Source organism: Cricetulus griseus, chromosome 7 (genome assembly GCF_003668045.3).
Source record: "Cricetulus griseus strain 17A/GY chromosome 7, alternate assembly CriGri-PICRH-1.0, whole genome shotgun sequence".
NCBI classification, from domain to species: domain Eukaryota; kingdom Metazoa; phylum Chordata; class Mammalia; order Rodentia; family Cricetidae; genus Cricetulus; species Cricetulus griseus.
Window position 1 is genome coordinate 109099858 of NC_048600.1, and position 23650 is coordinate 109123507.

A 23650-nucleotide genomic window follows, 5' to 3' on the forward strand; every position below is an offset into this window, starting at 1 on the left:
GAACCAACTAGAGCATCCTGCTTCAGTGTCCTCTGGGTTTTTACATGGGGTCTCTTCGGCCAACAGTGAGGCATGAGCTTTCCCCAAGACTGGAGAGTTTAGGGAGAATTAATGAAAAACAGAAAGGACCAGAAAAGAGTCAAAGACCACACAACTTCCCTATCCTCAGCTATGGTTCTCTCCTGCCTAGACCCCCTCAACAAATGAGTCCACAACTGGAATTGCAAAAGGCACCCAGACCCCAAAGGGTGTTAAAGCCCCCGTAGCGTGAGTGGCAAGCGCAGGGTTAAAGTAGGTCAGTGGATCAAACCATTTGGCTTTTTATGTGTTTCAAATGACTGGAAAAAAATAGATCCTAAAGAGATGGTCCTTCCATAAAAATACACGTGTAGCACACACACATACACCTCTCTATATACATACACCTTAGGGCATGGAAGCATTTTTTTTAAAGTTGCTTTTCTCAATACCATCCAAATCTCCCAAGTGCTTTTTGTAGTAGTTTCTATCTTACCTAGGATGAGGGAAAAGAGGTGACAGGCAGGGTAAGGAGCAGCCCTAAGAACTGGGCTTCAGGTCACAGAACAAGCCAAGACAGGCCAGGCTCTTCCTTCCTGCTGACCTCTGACCCCTGATCACTATTCTTTTTAGTAAGCCAACTTTCACAATCTTCCTGCTGGGCAAGTTCACCCACAAGTGGAACCTTGCCTGATCCATGTAAGTTTTTAGGTCCCTTGCCACACTTCCTGATCTCTTCTGGGAACTCAATCAGCCAAAGGACTCGGGCTTAAGGTGTGAAGGGAGCAGGCCCCCAAGGAATGCAACACTCCAACAACTTCATTTCAGGTACTGTGGGATCCCCCCTCCCCCCATGATCACTTGAACCAGGTATCAAAGCATGCTTGCTGCAAGAAATCCACTTTAAATCACTAAATGGCCGATGTCTGAACATTGCCAGCTTTGTTTGGGGACAAAGCATGTAGAGCCAGATGGGAAGTCGGGAGACCCTTTTTGTGTCTGGGACAGGCCTGTTACCATCCCTAAAGACTTTCTTGCTTCTCTCTTTGGATTAGATGGTCTGGAGGCTATGAGGGGCTGTCACAGGGGCCATGTTCAGATCACACCAAAGCAAGACCCTGTCCCCAATCATGTTCACCATTTCCCCTTCCCTCTTGGCTACCTCACCACCCTAAATCACCAATTTCCTACCTAACAAGTCCACTTTTGGTATCAACCAAATCAACCTAAGAAGACAGGGAGATGGGGAGGGCAGTCACTGACCACCTGCTTGCCCTGCGGTCTATGAACGATACAGACTAAGAATAGCAAGGGGGATGGAAATGAAACAACAACCAGGGGGCCTCGCAAAGGGCGAGAGGGCAGCCCTGTTTTTTTCTCCCATTAACGGAATCTTGGCTCCCATATGTTTTTTAAAGAAATACAGGTTTTCTTAAAAGGTTCTATTTTTTTAGTTATTATTTCTCTCCTCGATAAAACAGAGGCAATTATCTTAAACAACAGCACCACTGGTGGGAAACTCCAGCTAAGGCACGGTTTCACCACAGGAGGAGAGGGAGGGGTGCCCACAGGCCATCTGGTTAGTGGGACACTGCTGTTGGGTCCCCAAGGGTCCAAGCTCTGCTAGATCTTAATACTTCAAGGTCAGAGATCAGAACCCAGCAAGGTCCTGGACCTGGGCCCCTCTGGGTTATCCACTCCTCCCCTGGGTCCAGCCCCCACTTTCCCCACAGGGCCCGTTCTCCACAGAGCTCCTAAAGAGTTACTGGCTCATGTTGTAAGAAATTATGAAACATAACTTTCTCATTTTTCTTTTCATTAAAAAAATAAAATATTCAAGACTATCAGCTTCTCTTTTGCTCTTCTTTTTTATATAAAATATCAGCAAGCCGCAAAGAAAAAAATCAAAAAGAAAAAAAACAAAAATTAAAAACCGGGGTTTAGGGAACAAAAGGAAATCATTGCTGAGGTAACATCACACCTTGAGGTAGTTCACTTCGCACAGCACTGCCTGACTCCGCCCACACATCATGGTTGCTTTGTCACTGTTGTCCTTGCAATGTCAGGAAGAGGGGAACTCTGTGCATGGGCTTTCCCACATGCAGAGAGAGGCGTTCCTTTCTTCCCAGCACACTAGATAGTATTGTCCAGGGTAGCTAAAGTGCATCACCTGGCTAAATGAATTACAATCAATCAGTACACTATTAGGAGGGGAGGCCTAGCCTCACTTAACTTGATGGCCACTGTCCTCCATAAGGGCTAAACTTCCAGCAGGATCTTATTGAACCTGTCAAATTAATAAATTAAGTGTGTTCACCCCTTTGTGCATAATGCTGCTGGTATTCTGAAGTTTCCAGGCATGCCTTTTATAATGGCAATTCATGGAGGCATAGGCAGTCAGTTAAATACTCCTCTACAGTAAAAACAGAAGCAATGTTCTCCAGTTCACTACGTTTGCCAGATGATGAAACTCGAAGCTTTATCAGGAGCCCAGGGTTGGGTTGTTAGGTCCCACCACCACAAGGAAACAGTGCCGTGGCAGGGAATACAACACGATGCCTGCCTCAGCCCTTATAAGAGCACATGGGTTGGAGTGAGAGCACCTTTGGGCCACTCAACTCCTCCATGGAACTGAGACATTATCAAAGGGAGTTTACACCCCCTTTCCCAGAGCTCATATATCCAATCATTAAAATAGACTTTAAAAAAATATAAAATCCGCCTGAGAATGATAGGAATCAGGGACACTGGTCAGCCCTCACCCTGTTGAGCATGAGGTACCACCCACGTGTACCAGGGCACCAAAGAACCCAGAGTTAGATGGGCATAAATGTATTAGGGAGTCTTGGTGGGGAAGTCCCAGCTGACCAAGAGAAATTTCTGTTGTGCCAATTTTTCTAGATGGTGATCTGCAATAGCTCACCCATGAGGGCAAGCTGTTTTTTCCTTTTTGTGATGCCAAGGATGGAACCCAGGGCCTTGAACATGCCAGGCAAGGACTCTGACCATTGGGCTCAATCCTCAGCCGAGGGCTCCTTTTAAACGTGGATTAGTATATATTTTTTATTATCTCTCTCCTTTCTATCTTGCTGTTCCCATTGGTAGGTTGAGGAAGGATCAGGATTAAAGCACTGATGACAGGTGTTCTCCATAGAGTTAATATTGTAAACAAAGCTGTGGCCTAGCCACCCCCCACCCCTCATAGTCACAAGGCTAAAACTGTAAATGAATACAGGAAGTGGTAAGGTATTGGTCAAGGCATTAAGAATGGGAGGAATTTATCAATAACCAAGAAGTCAGGTTAGAAAGATTCTGGGGTCAAGAAACAAACTATCCTTTGAGGTTTATAAAACCTGAAGGAAATTTTATTTCTCTTCCCCACTGGGATCTGACCCATCTTTCTGATGAGGCTGGAGAACTTCCTCAAAGCAATCCACGTTTAAAAGCAACCCAAGCTATAACTGCAATGGTGACATTCCAAGGGGTGCGCCATGGTGCCCACCTGGCTGAATGAATTGGGGGCGAGAGATCAGGGTTCCTCACTGAGACATTTTTCTCAAGACAGTGGGCAAACCTGATCTCCAGCCAGACCCAAAAGCCCGATTCCCACTCATTCTCAGGCCTGCTGGGAAGAGCACACTGGCCCTCTGCCCTCCAGTTCTGCGTTCTGCCTGCTGATCTGGAGCCAATAGGACAGGAAGGAGCTGTCACTTCCTCCGTGCCTGGGCCTGGTTGCTCTGTCCCTTCTGGTGCTGTTGCTTAACCTGAGCCAGGATGTCTCGGATCTTCCGCTGCGCCATCTGTATTGGGAACAGGCAAGGATGAGGAGGATGAGGACCTCCAAGGAAAGACACTTCGCATACCAACAACAGCCTCTACTGAATGGAGAAAGAGAGACCTAAGTCAGGGAGGGAGGTGTGTGTGTTGGGGGAGGAGGAATTAACACTCTGACCTGCTACCGAAGCTGAAATGGAACTGCAGCTCCTACATATAAGTACATTTCAGGATGTGCCAATCATACATTAGCAGGAACCACTTTAGGCAGTGGTGGTGCGCACCTTTAAATCCCAGTACCCAGGAGGCAAAGGTAGGCAGATGTGAGGTTCAAGACCAGCCTAGTCTACTGAGTACGTTCCAGGAAAGACAGGGCTACACAGAGAAACCCTGTCTCACTTTAAACTACTATGCAGTGAAACAGTGGGAGAAAGACGTCCAGATACAGGGTACCAAACAGTGATGGGACAGTTCCTCACATTCATTCTTCCATTTTCTTCCATTGGGGCTGAAAATATGGCTCAGCAGTTAAGAGCACTGGCTGTTTTACCAGATCGGTTCATATCCCAGCCCTCCTTTCTCTGTTCCTGGCTCCTGAGTCCTCTGAAGGTAGGAGAGCATGCTGCATACCTGGCTGGCATAGAAATGCCCGATGATCTTAACAATGACTTGGTCATTCTCATCCGGAGTCTGGTCTCTTGGCACCACCACCTCAGCAGCAGTCAAGTTCTGCAGCTCATTGACCTAGCGGGTGGGACAGCCAGAGAGAAGCTCAGAGCGCCAGCAATGAAATGCATAGGGGGAGGAGGGCAACTCAGTGGTAGGATGCTTTGTTTAGTGCGTGAGGTCCTGGGTTTAAAACACAGCACCAGAAAAGAAAACCCACTGCAGGACCACAAGTGGGGAGAGGAAGTTGAATGGCACTGGGCCAGGGAAATATTCAGTGGACAAATGAAGGTAAAAGGAACAAAGCCAGACAAAGGGTGGGTCTCAGAAAACAAGGCCTGGAGCTTCCAGCCCTGGGAGCTCACCGTTTTGCCACCTTTGCCAATGACCCGGCCAGCTGCTGAAGCTGGCACCCGTATGTGGGTCTCCAGCTTTACTTCCTCCTTAGGACCAAAGAAATTCTCTTCTTTTAGTTTGCCATAGATTCTTCCCTGAGCCTAGGGAGAAGAAGTCAGGGTTAAAAGCAGCCATGTATGTTGGGCGGTGGTGGCTCACACCTTTAATCCCAGCACTCGGGAGACAGAGGCAGGCAGATCTCTGAGTTTGAGACCAGCCTGGTCTACAAGAGCTAGTTCCAGGACAGCCTCCAAAGCTACAGAGAAACCCTGTCTCAAAAAACCAAAATAAAAATAAAAAGCAGCCGTGTATCTAAGTGTAAGGCCTTTAGTCCCCTAGCTCCTCTACCTAGGAGGACCAGCCAGCTAAGGCAAGTGGTTGCAAAGCCCTAGTGGGTGACCTTCAACGGTTCTCTGATTATCTGTAATGCTTGAGACCCTCAGATTATGACCCATGAGTAAATAAGTATCCGAGGATTACAGAGGCAAGAGAATCACAAGTGCATAGGCAACCTGGTCTGCAGACCTGGTTCTGGGCCAGTTAGAGTTACAAACTGAGACCCTGCCTTAATCTCTTCCCACCTCCCTCCTGAAAGAGAGAAATGAATATACACTTCAAAGGATGTACTACTTATAGGTTCCAGGATGTGGCAATAACTAGCATGACAACCATGAATGGAGGCAACTGATGCTCCTTGGGTGCCTAGACAGCTACCCGGTACCCAGTCTCCAGCCTCACAGAGATCAAGTGAAGCGATGTAGACATAAAGAGGAGCCGGCATCAAATGCCAACACCTCAGATTCCCTTCCTTCTCACATTCCTGTGTGGACCATGAGGAAGTGAGGGAGGAAGTGGACATGAACAGAAATTAAGCTTAGCAGCACTTTGAAAGCAGCTTCGCAGCTGTGTATCTGTAGAGCCTGGAAGACGTGACAGAAATCTGACAGCAAACAGAAGCCGCCCCAGCCTTTTCCCCGAATGTGTTAAGTTCCCAACCTCCGCTCCCTGTATCCATTGTGAAAATGCAATATGGAACAGACCTTGAACTGTGCCTCTGGGGGTCCAGTAATGATAACCATTCGAACTTTGGAGTCAGGCGTTTCCGGTGGTGCAATCTATAAAGTACACAGTTAGTCAGAGGGGGCTGCTTCCAGAGGAAGATGAAGGCATCTCCATCCCCTAATTCCCTTCCTCTGTCCATTCTGAGAAAGGGAAGAAGAACAAAGAGCCTCAAATCCAAGTTCCTGTATGCACACAGACCTGTGATGAGGGACCTGCCTCTGTGACATCTCCTCAGCAGGACTGCTCCCCACCACCATCCCATCAGAGAGAGGGTCCTTTCTTAGCAGGGTGCTGCCAAGAGGCAGGGACTTATGAGGTGACTACATAGAGAAGGTAGAGGTTTCACCTCTCTTGGGGTCAGGGAGGGAATCACAAAGCTTTAAATGCCATAGAATGAAACCCATCAACCTGGACCCATAGAGTTGACAACAGCACTGGTTTCCTGGATTCTGGATGCAGGGAGGTAAGAACCAGCACAGACATAGTGCTCACTCCTAGGCCCTGCCTGCTTCCTACATCCCACACGTGCAAAGTGAGTCCAGCAGGTGGTGGGGGTATTGGTTTAGAACAGGGCTGGGTCCATTCTATTTTCATAACATCTCAGCCTGCTGTCTTATACTGCTTCTCATATAGCCTAGAAACGTAGTTAGAAGTAGTGAAGACACCCACAGGCGACTGGGCTTTCATTCCCCAAAGTGTGAAGAACTAGACCTGGAAGAACTCACCTTGATGGAGGCGCTGGCGAACCGTGAGAGCTGTTTGATGTGTTGCCCCTTCTTGCCGATGATGGCGCCCACAGCCTGGGCAGGGATGAACACCTGTACCATCTCCTGCTCAGGAGCCTGCTGCCAGGACAAGGGACTCCTTACCAAAGGGCCAGGGAGTAGGGCGAGGCAGAACCCAGGAGCCCCTCTATCCTGCTGCCTTACACATCAGGTCATGGAAGGCTACCACGGACTCTTGAGCTCTCATCCCGCTAAAGGGAAGCACAATCAGTGGGAAGCTGCTCCCACGCCACAGGTGCTTCCGGGCTGGGCTGCTTTCGTGCAGCTGGCCTCTAGCTGCAGGCCTCTCTCACCATCTTGCCAATGCACTAAGCTCTGACTCCCATGGGTCCCCAGTCAGAAGACCGTCCACTTACCATGAAGGAGCTGTAGGGAGCAGCCCCAGTGACGCTGCTGGGCGGCGGAGGGACAGCACTGGATGACGCCGGGAAGAGACCCACAGCAGCCAGGTTGAGACCAGGGATGAGGTGAGACTGCAGCTGGAGGAGAGAGGAGAGACTCAGGTCAGCGCGCCCACAGGCTCCAGGGGGGTGGCCTAGGGTATGGGGTCAACCTGCTGAGGGGGCTGCTGGGCCATAGGATGTGGCTCTGGCTAACCTACAGGAGGAGGCAGGACTCCCAGCTCCTCAAAGAAGTTATTTGCTTTTGTACAAAATCTGCCTGGTGTTGTGGTTTCCCTTGAGCCGTGGAGATCTCCTCATTGGACTAAACTGTATGTTTAAGCAGGTTCTCTAGTTATTTCTATCACACTGATGGAAGCAAAAGAGGCCCATAACCTGAGAATGTAATGCCCCTCTGTGAGAAGCTGAGACAACTTTCCCTTTGATTCCTGGGGCCCCAGTAGTGCTGAAACTTTCTGCTAGGTATCCCATCCCCAACTGCCTTTAGAAGATCAAAATGGGGTTGGGCATGGTGAGAATAAAATTCCAGTATTGATTAATCTCTGTGAGTTAGAGGCTAGCTCTATTTATCAAGTTCCAAACCAGCCTAGCCAGGCTACACACTGAAACACTGTCTCAAACAAACCAGCAAAATCTGCAGGGCATTGGTGGCCCACGCCTTTAATCCCAACACTCGGGCGGCAGAGGCAGGTGGATCTCTGATTTCGAAACCAGCCTGGTTACAGCTCGAGTGCCAGGAGAGGCTCCAAAGCCAGAGAAACCCTGTCTTGAAAAAAAAAAAAAATAACAAAAACAAACAAACAAACAAAAACCACACACACACACACACACAAAAACAAAAAAGCAAAATCAGATGGTAGGGAGAGGGATGATGGTTCAGTGGGTAAGAGCACTGAGGGCCTGAGTGTGAATACCAGCACCCATGGAAATGATCACACATGTGCCTAAGCACAATGGGTTTGGGGGACAGAAACAGGACTGCAGGACATCTGATGTCCCCCTGCCCTCTGCATACACATATGCACACACACAAAAATAAATAAATATAAATCCTGAGTTGGGTATGGTAGCCTCCTGGCACTTGGAGGCCAAGGAGTGAGAACTGAATTCGGTTCTAGCCTACACACTGAAGTCTTATCTCAGAAGAAGTTAAATTATGGCCTTTCTGTCTACCCCAATACAAGTTTTCCTGGAGGAGTATCACATCATCTAGATCAGATTGGCTAAAATACAGTAATCCACGAAACCCAAGATTATGCCCCCAACCCTACATTAGGAGCCAGATGACCAGCCCTGTTGAGTAATACAGTTTACCCATTTCCAGCAGCAGAGTGTTTACCTACAATGTGCAAGCCCCTGGATTTGATCCCAGCACGACCACTACCAACAAACCAAAAATTAAGTCTAAAAGCAAACTGAGGGGCTAGAAAGCTGGTTAAGGGCTCTTCCAAAGGAACCAGGTTCAATTCCAAGCACCCACATGGTGGCACATGACCATCCGTAACTCTAGTTCCAGTGACTCTGATGCCCTCTCTGGCCTTGGTGGGAACCTGGGATGTACATGGTGTCCACACATACATACTCCAAGGTCATGCTGGTCACCCTGTCTGCTGCTGCCCTTGCTAGGTGTGGAAGAGGGACTAGGACAGAGTTCAGGGATAGAAGACTTTGCCATCTCCAGGGCCTACATTCAACTCCCAGCAACAAACACAGAAGGGTGCCACTTCTCACTCACGCTCATGGCAGCTACATCATTCTCGTAGGCCTCTCGAACTTTCTTCATGATCTCTTGCTCAGCCCTGCAGCAATTCTCAATGGCCCCCTTCACAGTGATGGTCCTCTCAGGGTTATAGAGGGTGAGATCCTGGAGCCTGGCAGGAAAACAGGGCAATGTCAAGTAGTGGGCAGTGCAGGACTGGGACCAGGCCCCAGCTAGGTACAATGTCAAAAGACCAGCATTTCTAAAATTTCTAAAATTAAAGGGCCAGCATTTCTAAAGGCTGTCTAACTTATCTGCAGCCTCAGGTAACCAGGGTAAAGAGCACATGACAGCCAAGGAGGAAACAGACTTATTGTGAAGGTGCGGTCGCCACACATGCAGGATGGCTGTGTTGCAGGGGGTCTTTTGCTTGTGCTGTTTTGCAGAAGAATTACCCTACAAACAGGCCAGTCTCTAAGGAAATGAATGGAGAGGCAGGGTGCTTACAAATAGCTAACCCGTACCTTTCACTGATCAGAGACAGCCCAGTGCACCCAGGCCTGCACACCTCTCAGAGTGACAGACTTACGTAAAAAGCCCACAACCTAGCCACAGGCTTTCCAAGAGATGCACAGAGGTAGAATGTGCCAAGAGGAAGGTGCTCCAGCCCTTATGGAGATGTAGAAAATGATCTCATCACTTCTCTGATTGGTCTTATGCCAGCAGAACCAGTACCCAGCAGAGGCAGGTACTAAGGCTCAGTGATGAAATGCATGGTACCCCAACCCTGTGCTCACCACTCCTGTAAAGGGAACTAGGGAAAGCCTTACGATGAGATGGTGATCTTCGTCTCTGTATCCTGCTCAACCTTCTTCAAGTTCCTCCCTTCCTTGCCAATGAGTCGCCCCACAAAGTTATTATGGGCCAGGATCTTCAGGGGAACCTCGTCAGCCCTAAGGAGGAAATGGGGGACAGCCTGGTCAATAATGCCAACAAAGACTCAACCATGAGGTCATCCACAACAAACCCAGGACAAATCAAGTGTCAGAAGATTACAAAACCCAGACCAGTGGCATACAACAGAGAAATGGTGGGTGAGAATGGACTGTAGAAGGTGGGATGTAATTTTAGGAGTCAAAGCATTATTCTCATGGTTTCAGCAGATACTGCCCTATATAAATGAAACCCAAACTGTACACTCAAAAAACCACCCACCACACACACAAAAGGCAGGTGCAATAGAGTTTGAGGGTTTAGCTTGGTAGTTTAGCTGAGCTCTTTGCCCAGCATGCATGAGGCCCAGGGTCCACCCAAGATGAAGGGGGTTGAGGGAACACAAAAGGGAAACAACACAATGAAGCCAGATATGGTAGCATGTGCCTACAGTCCCAGCTACTCTAGGCAAACATGTCTATTAACAGCATTATTGTACTAAGTGAACCCCGATAAAGCTGGATCAAGAAAATAGCAACTGAGTGGGGTGGTAGTGGTGGATGTCTCTTGATGGGGCGCTTAGGTGACAAAAGCAGGTATATCATCTGAATCTGAGACCAGCATAGTCTACAGAGTGAATTCCAGGGCTACACAGAAAAACTTTACCTCAAAAAGAGAAAAAAGACATACATGCAGGCAAAACATATATGCACATGAAGAAAAGAGAGAACAAGAGAGAAAGAGAGAGCGAGAATGAGAGAGAGAGAGAGAGAGAGAGAGAGAGAGAGAGAAAGAGAGAGAGAGAGAGAGAGAGAAACTGAAGCCAGGACTCATGAAGGCTGGGATTACAGGAGTTCAAGGTTATCTTGGGCTACAGTGAGATCCAGCCTCAAACACCCCCATTCACACCAAAGAGCACCAACCCAGAAAGTGTTGTAAATAAATCACCTATACTTTTTTGCATTAGTGAGGCCCATACTCAGATCCTCATGTATGTAGGCATCTACTTCATGCTACTGTGCTACATTTCAAGGCCTGTGTTGCTTCTCTCTCTGCAGTGGCTTTATATTTACTGACAGATGTACTGACAGCATTCAGCCTGACCACCTGTGCTGACACACATGCACACTTGCCTAAACATACTCCATCTACGGAGACTCAAACGGACACATATCCACACATATGGACACAAATAGAAACACGGAGTACATAAAATTATACAAGGGAAAGATCTTATGTCTCAGCTTCTATGTTTTCTGTGCAGTTTGTGACTTTCCAAATCTCTGTATCGTTGTTATTAATAATTGAGTAGAGGCTGGGGTGTAGCTCAGTAGCCAAGAATCTGCCTGGCTTGACTCATAGCACAGAAGGGGGGAGGGGGGATTGGGTGGAGTGGCAGCAGTCACTGAAGTGCAGCTAGATCTTACGTTTTGGTGTCCTTTGCCTCCTTGTGCATTATCTCCAAGATCATCTTGCAAGCTGAGGAGCAGCCTTCGGGTGTTGAATGCACGCTGATGGCCTTCTCGGCAGCTCCTGCATTCTCCTTCCTATGCACGTCTATCCTGAGGACCACAAGGATAAGGCTGGTTAGTTGTCTCCAATAACACCGACTTCCCCACCTCTTGTTAACCAAAGGCATGGGATCCACTTTCCTTGGAAATGGGCCTGTCAAGTATAGAAGCAGGAAAGTAAAGGAGCCAGGGAACCATGGCCAGGTGCTGCCCTAACAACCTCTGCCAGGAGGTGGCTGGAGAGGACAATGCAGTCCACCTCACAGCTGTTTTCCTCTTCTAGAGTCCTTGTATCAGGAAGTCACACTGTCCCAACCACAAGTAAATAAGTAATGTTCTATGAGTAAGGACACAACCTGAGCCTCTCCCTCTCACACTACAGTGTGAGAGGGACCTAATTATAAGTTATGCCAAAGGGCCAGGACATTAGCCAGGCTGTGACCACTATTCAGTGGCCACTTATCATAAAGTCCCTGAGGAGTGAGGGACTCTCAATAGGACTGGTTTCCTGGGCAACTTGTTATGGGGAATTAGGGAGTTCTTCCTGTAGGTGACAGTATATGGACAGAGACCCATTCTGTTTCCTGGCTTGCCCAACTGCCACAAAAAGCTAAATAACACTGGCAATAGCGACCACCCATGCCAAATCAACAATTCCCAGGAGAAAAGTGCCAATACCCATACCATCTTTTTTCCAGGAGCCTCTCTCCCCAGGCCCCCATCTGTTCCCTATGCCCAGCCCCCCTTTCCCAGTACTCACTTGGACTGGGTCTGTTTTGTGATGTTGCGGATGGTGGCACCCTCCTTGCCAATGATAGCACCTACATACTGCGTGGGCACCAGGAGCCTGAGGGGGATGTCTACTTGCTGCTGCTTGGCTGGGGCCCCTGCTGCCACGGGTGATCCTTGCCGAGGCTGGCCCCGAGAGCCAAAGCCTCCACGGCGCCCATTCTCAGGACCCTGAGCTATCTGCTCATCAGGTATGTATGAGACCTTCAGAGCATGGTTCTCCAGTTGATGGCCATTTAGCTTCATAATGGCTCTGGGGACAGAGAGAAGTCCAGTGGTCACTGCAACTGTCAATCACATCCAGTGCCTCGTGCCTCCTTCCACAAAGCACCTACTGGGTTACAGCTGGGAACACAGTGATGATGGGGAGATAACCATCTCTAGGGAACTATCCAATCTACAAGAAGACACTAAAGGAAAAGTAATTGATTCAGTAAGGCCTCATGCTTTTAAGACCATTGGAAAATGTTGAAGGAAAAAACAAATATGTGGCAAAAGCCTATGGCAGCCAGGTAGAGCTATAAATAACCAATGTACACAATATGTGGTCTGTCCACTCCACAGTAAGAACTGTAAATGCTAAACTTAAGGGCTAACTAAAGAGCTGGGACTTGTGGTGGTGGTGGTGGTGGCAGGGACCCATGGGTGGGGACATCAGCTGGGCTCCTAACCATCCTGCATCACTTGATTCAGGAGCAGCAAGTCATACCTATGATCCCAACATTCAGGAAATAGGGGGTAGGAAAATCAGGCGTCTGGGGTAGCACTGGCTTTGTAAGTGAACTGGAGGTCACTAAGGTCTCAAAATAGAAACAGTTTTCATCCACCTTCCCTTTTTCTTTTTTGAATGAGACAGTTCCCCCACATAACCAAGAGATGGCACCATCGACACATAGAGGACACTGCAGTCCTGGGTACCTAGAGACAATCTTCTTTCTCTCCTAATCAGTAGCCCCCCTCCCTCCAGTTCATTTTTACTAAGAAATTTCTCATTTGTGAAACAAAACATGAAGCAAACACAAACCCCTGAAAAGACCTTCTGTGGATTAGCTAAACCATTATCAGAAGCCAGTGAAGACTCCAGCCTGCCTGGACCCACACACAGGGGTGTGTCCCCCCACACACCCCTCCAGTAGAACACGGCCCACTCTGAGGTACTCACTGCCTGGTCTGCTCCCTGTTGGAGTAGGTGACGTTGACCACTGCGGTCTCACTTTCTGTGTTCACTGTAGAGACAAGGGGTCACCCAAGTTAGAGCTCTGACCACAAACCCAAGCTGTTTGTAAGTCAAGAGGCTGAATAGTGGACTACCCCAAGCTTGGAATAAGGTTCTCAAAGCACAAGTGAAAACACCCCTCACAGAAGACCCCTTTCACCAGAGACAGTGGAAGCCAGGCTATCGAAGCCTTCCCCTGCTCCAGATGTGGTGATGGTGCACCAACCCGCCAAACACATTCCCAATCTGGAGGCAAACTTTCCTGGGAAAGTCCAATTAGCAAAAAAGCAACACCCACTGGGTGAGATTAGCCACTTACAGATTAACAGTCAAGAAAATGGTCTGCGTCTCCTTCCCTGAATAGCTGGAGAGACTTGGGACTACCTAAATCCATTCTCTAAGCTAGGATATCCACAAAGACACATTTTGAGAGAAGGAATTCCAGGCTCCAGTATTCTAAGTATCTTGAGAATGGACATAGGACACACTGGGCCACCATAGTTATGGGTCCTAAGAATGAATCCCATCCAAGGGTTTGGGGGTGGGGGCAACACCAGGCCAAGCATTATGGTGTACACCTGTAGTCTCAACAGTTGGGAGGGGAAAGCAGAAAGATCAGGAACTCAAAACTGTACTGATAAAGAAATACCTCAGAGACGGCTCAGTGGCTAAGAGCACTAGCTGCCCTCCCCAGGAGCCAGTTCCATCCCAGGACCTACATGGTGGCTCACAACCTTCTGTAATTCTACTTCCAGGAAATTGGATCTGGTCTCTTCCAGCACTGAATACACATGGTACAGAAACACAGATAGAGTCAAACAGCCATACACAGAAAGTTAAAAATAAATAAAAATAAAAAACAAGGTGAGATGGCTCAGTGGAAAACGGGAACTTGCTGGCAAGGCTGAGAACCTGAGTCATATCTCAGAGCCCCACGTGAAAACCAACTCCCCTACACAGAGAAACCCTGTCTCGAAAAACCAAAAAGAAAACCAAAACCAACTCCCAAGTTGTCATCTGACTTTTACAAGGTGGGAATGACAAATGTGTGTGCACACACACAAGCTCAATAAATGTAAAAAAGATTTCTAAAAATTAAGGGGCTCATACCCTACTGACTCCAGGAGGCAGAGGCAGGCATATCTATGAATTAATTCAAGGCCAGCCTGGTTTACATTGCAAGCTCTAAGTCAGTCAAGGCTACATACATAGTGCAACCCTGTCTCAGAAAAACTAAAACAAGTAAAAAAAATTTTTTAAAAATTTAAAAAGAAAGTGACATTTGAGGCTGAGGGTAGTTGTGCACACCTCCAATTCTGGGACTCAGAAGGCCCAAAGGCAGGAATAGGATCATGGTTCAAGACCAGCCTTTGCTACACTGTAAAATAATAAGCTACAAAGGGAGACCCTTTCTCAAATAAACCAGTAACTAACAATTAAAGTTGGGTGCAGCAGAACACACTAGTTATCCCAGCAAACCGAGAATAAGGATGGCCATGATCTTCTGGTCAGCCTGGGCTAATTGTAAGGCCAGCCAGGACCACACTGCAAGGCCCTGCCTAAAATGAAACTGAGTGTGGTGGTGCAGGCCTGAGGCCCTGGTCTGAGGCCATCCTGGGCTGGTGAGAGCCTTTAGCAACATCTGTGGAATCTTTTTAATTTCATTTTAAACTACTTTAAATTATTTCTGGTGCATGCATGGGCATGTGTTTAGATGTGTGATGGTCAGAGGAAAACTTTAGGGAGTCAGCTCTCTCCATCCATCATGTGGGTTCCAGGGAAAGATTCAGGTGTCAACCTGGCTGAGCCTGTTTCTTAGGGGTGGCAGAAGGTGGTGCTCAGTGTGGCCCCCCTGGTCTGTCATGAGTCCCGCTAAAATCAGGACTGGGCAACAGCTATGAGCGAATTACGCTGTGTTCTGGCATTTGAGATGAAAGGTAAGTTAGAAGGTTAAAGCAAAGACAGAACTCCACTGCTGGGCAGGAGGTCTGTAATCATATGTCAACACACACAGCTTGCCTCCTCTACAAAGAATTTAGAAATGAATATTTAAACCTCAGACAGAGTCATCAATGTTTCTTAAAGATTTCCAAAAGTGGCTGCTGCACTCACCATTCACAGGCAGAAATGCAATGCATCTAAAGTGGCCAACAGGAGGCACTCATGCGTGCACTTCCCTGACCCTAACACACACAACACACCATTGAGTCAAAAATAAATAAATTGAAATCCCCTCATCTATGACTAGATAGAACCAGAAATTACTAAGTTAAACTAAATAAGTCAGGTTAAGGACAAGTGCCCACACGCTCTCAGGAATGTGAAGGCAGGTGGAGAGAATAGAAGGGAGAGGGGAAGAGGGGTGGAGAAAAGGAGGGGAAAGGAGAGGAAATGGGGAAAAGAGGAAAAGGAGAAAGGAACAGAAGCGGGAGGGAAAGGTATTCTCACTGAACTGAGAACAGAGGCGGGAAGACTGGCAGGGAAGGAAGTCTGGGGAGAGGCTGATTGGTGGATGCTAAGTGACAGACAGGACACTGAGAGTTCAGGATGCTTCTTTCTGAGTGGTATGACAGCCATGTATTTCAGAGAGTACAAGATTGAATCTTCTCACCAAAAAGAAATGACAAAGCGAGGAGGCTAATATGCTTATTTAAAGCAGGACCCCTATGCATCACACCACACCCATGAACATGTAATGCTCTTTAAAGTGTTGGCTTAAAAAAAAAAAAAAAAAAAAAAAAAAAAAAAAAGATGACCCTACGTCCAGGCAAATCACCCCAAGCCCTTTTTCTATGCAAAAGAGTTTATCCTCCTAGAAATAGAGGATCCTCAAAATCACAGATAATTTTGTATGGCTTGGAATTCCTATTACTCTTCTCTCTGTGGGCATACTTGTCAAAAGATTTTGCCTACACAAACTATTAATAAATAAAACCCTGTTTGGGGGATTTGGAATGGGGGATGGTTGTTCCAGGGTTTCTCTGGGTAGCCCTGGCTGTGGAAACTCAAGAGATCGGCCTGCCTCTGCCTCCCAAATGCTGGGATTAAGGTGTGTGCCACCACTGCCTTACTGTTTGGTGGATTTTTAAAACAACTTTTCAATTATTTTTAATTTATGTGCATGGACGTTCTGCCAGCACACCCCCCCCCCTTCTCTGTTTTTTAAGACAGGGTTTCTCTGTGTAGCTTTGGAGCCTATCCTGGCACACACTCTGGAGACCAGGCTGGCCTCGAACTCACAGAGATCCGCCTGCCTCTGTAGCCAGTGCTTTTTTTTTTTTTTTTTTTTTTTTTTTTTAAGATTTTATTATGTATACAGTGTTCTCCTGCATGCTAGAAGAAGGCACCAGATTTCATTAAAGATGGTTGTGAGCCACTATGTGGTTGCTGGGATTTGAACTCAGGACCTCTGGAAGAGCTGTCAGTGCTCTTAAACTCTGAGCTATCTCTCCAGAGCTCCTTTTTTTGTTTTTTTGTTTTTTTGTTTTTCGAGACAGGGTTTCTCTGTGTAGCTTTGGAGCCTATCCTAGCATTTGCTCTGAAGACCAGGCTGGCCTCGAACTCACAGAGATCCGCTTGCCTCTATAACCAGTGCTCTTTATCATTGAATCATCCATCTCCCCACACTCTCCTCCTGCCTCCCCTGTCCTTTTCTTTTGTTGCTTTGATTCAGTTGTTGTTATTGTCTTTCCTAGACAGGGTTTCTTTGTATAGCCTAGCTGTCCTGGAACTCTCTCTGTAGATCAGGTTACACTCTGGATTTACTTTAAAGATTTATTTATTTATTTATTTAGTAGTGTTCTGCCTGCATGTACACCAAATCTCATAGATGGTTGTGAGCCACTAAGTGGTAGCTGAGAATTGAACTTAGGACCTCTGGAGAGCCATGTCTCCAACACCCCTTCCCACCCCCGCACGCCTCAAACTCAAAGATCTTCCTGCTTCTGCCTCTCAAGAGTACAAATTCTATTCTTAAAAGTTCTACTGAAATACTGTGATTCCTGTGAGCCGAGCCTGGAACTCATCGAAAAAGGGTAATGAAGTAAAGTGTGTTGGCCCACGTCTTAATCCCAAAAACCCAAGAGGCAGAGGTTAACAGATCTGAGCTCAGGCCAGCCAGCATTACACAGTGAGACTCTGTCTTGAAAAACTGAAAAAGGAAAAATGAGAGGCTTCCAAGACTGCCTACCACACAACAACCCAGTTTCACGGTTTCACACAGTAGGGCACATGCTGGGGCCAGTTATCTAGCACATTTCCTGCTACTCCACACTGGATCTTCACAGTGGTCTATGGTCACAGAACAGCTTGATACTGAAGGCATCCACCTCTTTGCATATGTCTTACCTTGCTCACAGTTCTCCACTGTACCATACTGGGCCAGCAGGCTATCCAGCACCTGGAGAAGTAGGAAAGGGTTGAGTATCCCAGAGCCTGGACATCCCCTGACCCAAAGCTCTGGGACACCACGAAGAACTAGACATTTTGAGCACTTCAGTTCCATCTCCTTAGATTCCTAATGCTGAAGGCAACATCAAGGGTTTGCAAGAATGTCCCTGGCTCTGTGCTAAGGAAATCTGAAGCAGACTCAGACTTCTGTCATCAGAAAGCATTCTCCCTACCTCCTTAATGCCTCTTGCCCCAGGGTATGAGTGCAAATGAGACACCCAGGGGGAGAACTCTCTAGTCATGTCTACCAACTCAGAAGGACAGAGCCCCTCCCCTCCCTGAGCTGTTTCTGCTCTCACCCCACTGTGCATTTCCCCACTTACTTCCCATCGCAGCTGGGGTGGAATATTCCGAATCTGAATTTTCCGACTCCTGAAATAAAAGGAAAAAAATAAGGTAGAGAAAATTCCAGAAGGTTTAGCTCCCATGACATAGCTGTTTCGCATCCTTGTCCTAGCTTGTTATCTCACCAAAATTGTAGAATGGTGGCTTCCTCCCCAGTCCCGGGAACTGAACTCATTCATGGACTGGCACACACCAGATCCTCAGCCCTTAAAATAGCAAGGAAAGCCCAGGGGTGGTAGCTCACACCTTTATTCTCAGCACTAGGGAGGCAGATCTGAGATCGAGGCCAGCCTGGTCTCCATAGTAAGTTTCAGGACAGCCAGAGTACATGGTGAAACATCTTGGGACAAAAAATAACAACCCAGTAAGAATATAGACTGCAAATCGGAAGGGGCCTCACTGACCCAACAACCAACAGCCCAACAACCAACAGGGCCAGAGAGGAATGCAGAACCAGATGTTCTCAGCATAATGGCAGCAAAAGATCACAAACTTCTTAAAATTTGCTATAACTTAGCTTTCTCACATACTCCTCTGTCCAGCACTACAACAAATCCAGGGGAGCTAGAGAAATGGTACGTAGAGCTCTTACAGGACCCACGAGGCAGGTCACAACTGCTTGGAGCTCCAGCTTCAGAGGATCTAACGCCTCTCTACCTCAGGGACCTGACTCACAGGTACATACCCACACATACCTAATAAAATAAATAAATCTAAATGCCAAGTAAGACAGTCATTCAACACCTCTTTAACTGGCACATACTTCAAGCTCTGCTTGGCTGCTGAGGTTGGGGCACACCAATGAACAAAAGAGGTGGAATGTCTGGACCAGGTGCTCACACCGCATTGGGGAAAATATATTATTACAATTACCTAAGATAATAGTACAGTGGTTAAGCCCTTGGCACAGTTAGGGATCTAAACCACTCATTAGCACTGATCTTTATAAGATTATTTAACTTGAGGCGCAGTCTCCCCTTTTGTAGAAAGGGATAATACCCATTCACAGGTGGGAGGTGGCAGTCGATAATATTTGTAAAGACTTGGAGTAAGTCCTTAAACTGTAACAATAGATGTGTCTGTGAGTGGTGAAGGCTCTCCAGAGTGATTAACACCAAGCCCGGCACAAGGAGCACCTTCTCCCTCCCTGGTGACTATACCATACTTACTCATCCCAGCTTTCAAACAGCTCAAAAAGAAAAAATTTTCCCTTGAGGATCACTTTAAGGTTCAGGGCTGACTCCCAGAGCAACTGCTCACCACCCAAATCAATACCTTAATCCCTGAGTTTAAGACATTTAAATTGACTTGATGTGTTAGTCGATTGTCATTTAGATCTCTGTATATCTTTGATCCTGAACAAACTCTTAGTTCAAAGTCAAGGTTTAGAAGGTTGGATAGATGGCTCAGCAGCTAAGAGTACTAGCTGCTCTTCTAGAGGACCAGGGTTTAATTGCCAGCACACACATGATGGATGGGTCACAATCCCTATAACTGGAGGGGATCAGATACCCTCTTTTGGCCTCCAGAGTCACTGCACATGCACCCAGGCAAAACACTTATGCATATAACATAAATTAAAATAAAGATTTGCTTAAGTCACTTGATCTCAGGCCTCAGATGAGCTGTAACCCAGCTGCTGGCTAGTGAGGAGACACAAAAGGAATGCTGTGTCCAAACTGTGGATGTGTTGGCCTTGGCTGTCCCAGGCCAGTCTCTTTACCAAGGCAGAGTTTAGTGTCTCAGGGAATAAAATACAAAGGTCTTCTGAAAATGGCAAGTCTTTATCCATGAGCTAGTGAGGAAACTCTGGGATGAAATAGCTAAGTAAAGGAGCTGGGCAGTGGTGGTGCATTAGAGTAAGGGCAAAAGAGGGAGGGAAGGGGCTGGAGAGATGGCTCAGAGGTTAAGAACACTGACTGCTCTTCCAGAGTCACTTCCCAGCAACCACATGGTGGCTCACAACCATCCCTTATGAGATCTGGTGCCCTCTTCTGGTGTGCGCCATGGAAGCAGAATGCTGTATGCATAATAAATAAAATCTTAAAAAAAAAAAGAAGAAGAAGAAGAAGAAAGAAATGTAGGTAAGACACACATTAAAAAAAAACTCTTTAAAAATAAATAAATAAATAAATAAATAAATAAAAAGAGGGAGGGAAGAAAGACAAACAGATGTAACTTAGTGGGCATACTTGCCTGGCAGGCACAAAGCCTAGTCCAAGTTCCAGCACTGCATAAAAAGGTAAGCATAGTATCAAATACCTGTAATCCCAACACCCAAGGTACTGGCAGAGGATCATAAATTCAAGGGGACACACACACACAGCCATCAAGCCCATTTCTGAGTACTTAACCTCATCCCTTCAGGTCCAAGGATTAGCCAAAAAGAAGCTGTGGACCTCCTTTATAAGACTCTCACAAAACAACTGCTGACCAAAAAGACACACTAACACTCTCTACTTCCCACTTGGTGTAGGATCTGGGGAAAGAAATGAATGCTGCCTTGGTTTAAAAGCAGGAATAGTCCAGCCCAGGACACCTCCTTCCAGAAAATCCTTTTGGATAGAGGGCAGAAGATGAAGGCCGCCTGCCTTGGAGTCCCAGCAATTAGGCATAAAAGCTACCCTAGTACAGGAGCCTAGTTTGGAAACAGTTCATTAGTGCAATCCAAGATCAAAGGCCAAAACTTCCCTCTTCAATATGTTTCAGGACTCTATTCAGGAAAGGCAGAAGAGAAGGGTGGTAGCAGAGAAATCAAATCTCTGCAAGGATGTTAATCCATATCCAGAAAGCAATGGCAGGCAGATCGGCTGGAATGTCTGGAATGTTCCAGGAGAGAGGGGGAGGGAGGAGGGCAGGGCCACCCAACCAATGAAAGAAAGACATCCCAGCAGCCTTCTCACCCCTCGAGGGCACACGCACCACCCTGGGAACCCACTCTAGGCTTCTTCTAGGCTTCCTTTTCAGCAAAGCCCCCAATCCTGATTAAAACACAAGGGGATGGTCTGGAAACCTGAGGTAGCCAAGGACCTTTGTCTTCTAAGCGTGGTTTTCCAGAGTGTGGTGCTATCTAGTTCCTTTCAAGGCCCAAACTGCATAGGGCAATGCTGAGACCTGTAACCTGAATTCCCTTGCTTACAACCCCCTTGGATAACTCACTCATCCCACATAAGGGAGGCCCAGAGTCCGCTGGTTTAGGTTGATGTCTTTCTTGATGGCTTAGGCTCTCAGCTTTTCTCAACCTGTGGGTCAAACTACCCTTTTTCACAGGGAATCACCTAAGACTACCAGAAAACACAGATACATTATGATTCATAACAATAGCAAAATCACCACTAGCTGGCTAGCTCAGTTGGTTAGAGCGTCGTGCTAATAACAATTGCAAAATCACACTTATGGTTGGGGGCCACCACACCAGGAAGTATATCAAAGGGTCACACCGTTAGGAAGGTTGAGAACCACTTCTTAGTTGCTCCTGATGGACAGTGAGCACAACAAACCCCTATTTCACTCCATATTGGCTTCTCCTGGAGGAAATTAATGCCAATAAAGCCCTTGTTAGCATCTGAGAGGAGATCAGAAGGTAGGGTGGACAAGCACCACTTGGTGAGAGAAAGGTAACAACCATTGCAGTATTTAAATTCGTTCACAATAATGAGAAAAAGATCTTATAAAACAATCACTGCCTATGACCCTCACCAAACTCAAGTCCTCCACTCCACTGCTTGCCTTGACAGATGACCCTGCCCTACTCAGGACTAGGATGAACGGTATTTAGGTCCCACAGGTAAAAGGGCACCACACCTGAGCACTTTCTTAGTGTCTAGAGGGCCAAGGCCCACTCTAGCATGTTACATGAATATCAGAAAAATAAAGCAGCTGGCCACTAGCTTCTTACCTCTACCCCAGAATAAATGGGCTGATCCCAAGCCTCAGACTGTAACCCCTCTAGTGCTAGGATTAAAGGTGTGAGCTATAATTCTCTTTTAGACCGCTCCACTCTTGTGTAAAACTCGGTGGCCTTGGAATCACAGAGAACAGTCTACCTCTTAATCCTGAGTCACAGGATTAAAGGTGGCCATACCATGACCTCCTAGCTTCTGGCTGCTTGGATTAAAAGTGTGTATTTCCACTGCCTGATTTCTATAGTTTGAGGCTGACTTTGCTTTTATGAATCCTCAGTCAAGCTTTAATAAATCATAAATAATATATCACTACACTAGCAAGGAGAGGGAACTAGGAGAAACTCATTAGCTACCCCAGTCCTCTAGCAGCTAAACCTGTTGAAGTGTATGAACTGCAAGCAATGGCCATTAAAGGCAACGGTTACATCAGCCAAAAATGCTTCCTAAGTGCCAACAGCCTGTAGCTTTCTCATGTCCTCTGTCTGCTGACAGAGTCAGAGATCCAGCCCTGGAGGGCAGCTCAACAGACATATGGTATACTGGGAAAACTCACCTCTAGACAGCTGCCAAGCCAACCTGGGAATGTGAGGACCACCCCTCCTCCTGGGGTGTGGACAAAGGTCAGGGAGATTGAGAGAGCAGAAAGACAGAAGAATGCACCAGGACATCCATCACAGTATACACACTGGGCTGGGGCTGGGGGTGTGTCGAGACTTAAGAGTGCCTTTCAGATCCATCTCATAGTCCTCCCATTGCTCAGGCTATTGGTGGTTTTGTCTGACAAAATCTCAGGGCCCTGAGATTAAGAGGCTTAATGAATGTCTTGTGCTTGTTTTATAACCACTAAAGCCAAAGCCAGGAGTTGAACCAAAACCCTGTTGATTTCCATTTTGTTTGTGTGGGGTTTTTTGTTTGTTTTGTTTTTGCTTTCTGGTTTTGAGGCAGGGTTTCTCTGTATAGCCCTGGACGTCCTGGAATTCACTCTGTAGACCAGGCTGGCCTCGAACCCAGGGATTTATGGACTCTAGGCAAGCACTATCTACTCCTGAGCTATAATCCCAGTCCCATCCCACCCCCTAATTTTTTCATGTGAGTTCTTTGGAATCCCAATCTGCAGAGGCCCCAGTCTTAAATCAAGCCTGAACTTCTATCTCCTTGAAAAACGAGATGAAACAGGGCATTGGTGGCACATACCTTTAATCCCAGCACTTGGGAGGCAGAGGCAGGCGGATCTCTGTGAGTTCGAGGACAGCCTGGTCTACAGAGTTCTAGAACAGCTTCCAAAACAATTCAGAGAAACCCTGTCTCAAAACCCAATAAATAAATAAATAAACAAACAAACAAACCAGGATCTTCACATCCACCCCAACCCAAGGCCAAGCTCTGCCTCCCACCTGTGGCCTCATGTCAACCTTCAACTCTCTGGGGACCACTTCTCGCATCTGGGGGAAAGCAGTAGGATGGTTCATCTCAAGTATCTGTCTACAAATGGGGTCGGCCTGTCTACCTACAGGCAACTTTCTTAAATAAGGGATTCATCGTACATTAATGATCTGAGTAACTGGTTATCAGCTTTTCTTTTTTCTGGAATTTAAGAAAAGGTAAAAACACTCCAGAAGCCAGGCGTTGGTGGTGCACGCCTTTAATCCCAGAACTCAGGAAGCAGAGGCAGGTGGATCTCTGTGAGTTCGAGACCAGCCT

The 23650-nt window shown here is 47.0% G+C and overlaps 1 protein-coding gene across 3 annotated transcripts in view; it reads right to left on the minus strand.

Annotated features, from left to right (window-relative positions):
- Window positions 1-3725: 3725 nt before the first annotated feature.
- The window catches only part of Igf2bp1 (insulin like growth factor 2 mRNA binding protein 1), a 39191-nt gene continuing 19266 nt past the window's right edge, over window positions 3726-23650 (minus strand). The window contains exons 3-15 of one of the 3 annotated variants that reach the window (XM_027424090.2): window positions 18023-18071; window positions 17598-17649; window positions 13197-13260; window positions 12006-12287; window positions 11162-11296; window positions 9632-9754; window positions 8838-8973; window positions 7058-7180; window positions 6642-6758; window positions 5895-5969; window positions 4824-4955; window positions 4423-4536; window positions 3726-3818 (exon numbers count right to left, since the gene is read on the minus strand). In XM_027424090.2, coding sequence (XP_027279891.1) covers window positions 3726-3818; window positions 4423-4536; window positions 4824-4955; window positions 5895-5969; window positions 6642-6758; window positions 7058-7180; window positions 8838-8973; window positions 9632-9754; window positions 11162-11296; window positions 12006-12287; window positions 13197-13260; window positions 17598-17649; window positions 18023-18071 — 1495 coding nt within the window. Of the gene's footprint in view, window positions 3819-4422; window positions 4537-4823; window positions 4956-5894; window positions 5970-6641; window positions 6762-7057; window positions 7181-8837; window positions 8974-9631; window positions 9755-11161; window positions 11297-12005; window positions 12288-13196; window positions 13261-17597; window positions 17650-18022; window positions 18072-23650 lie in introns of all 3 variants that reach the window. The other 2 variants (XM_027424089.2, XM_027424091.2) reach the window with 2 other exon arrangements.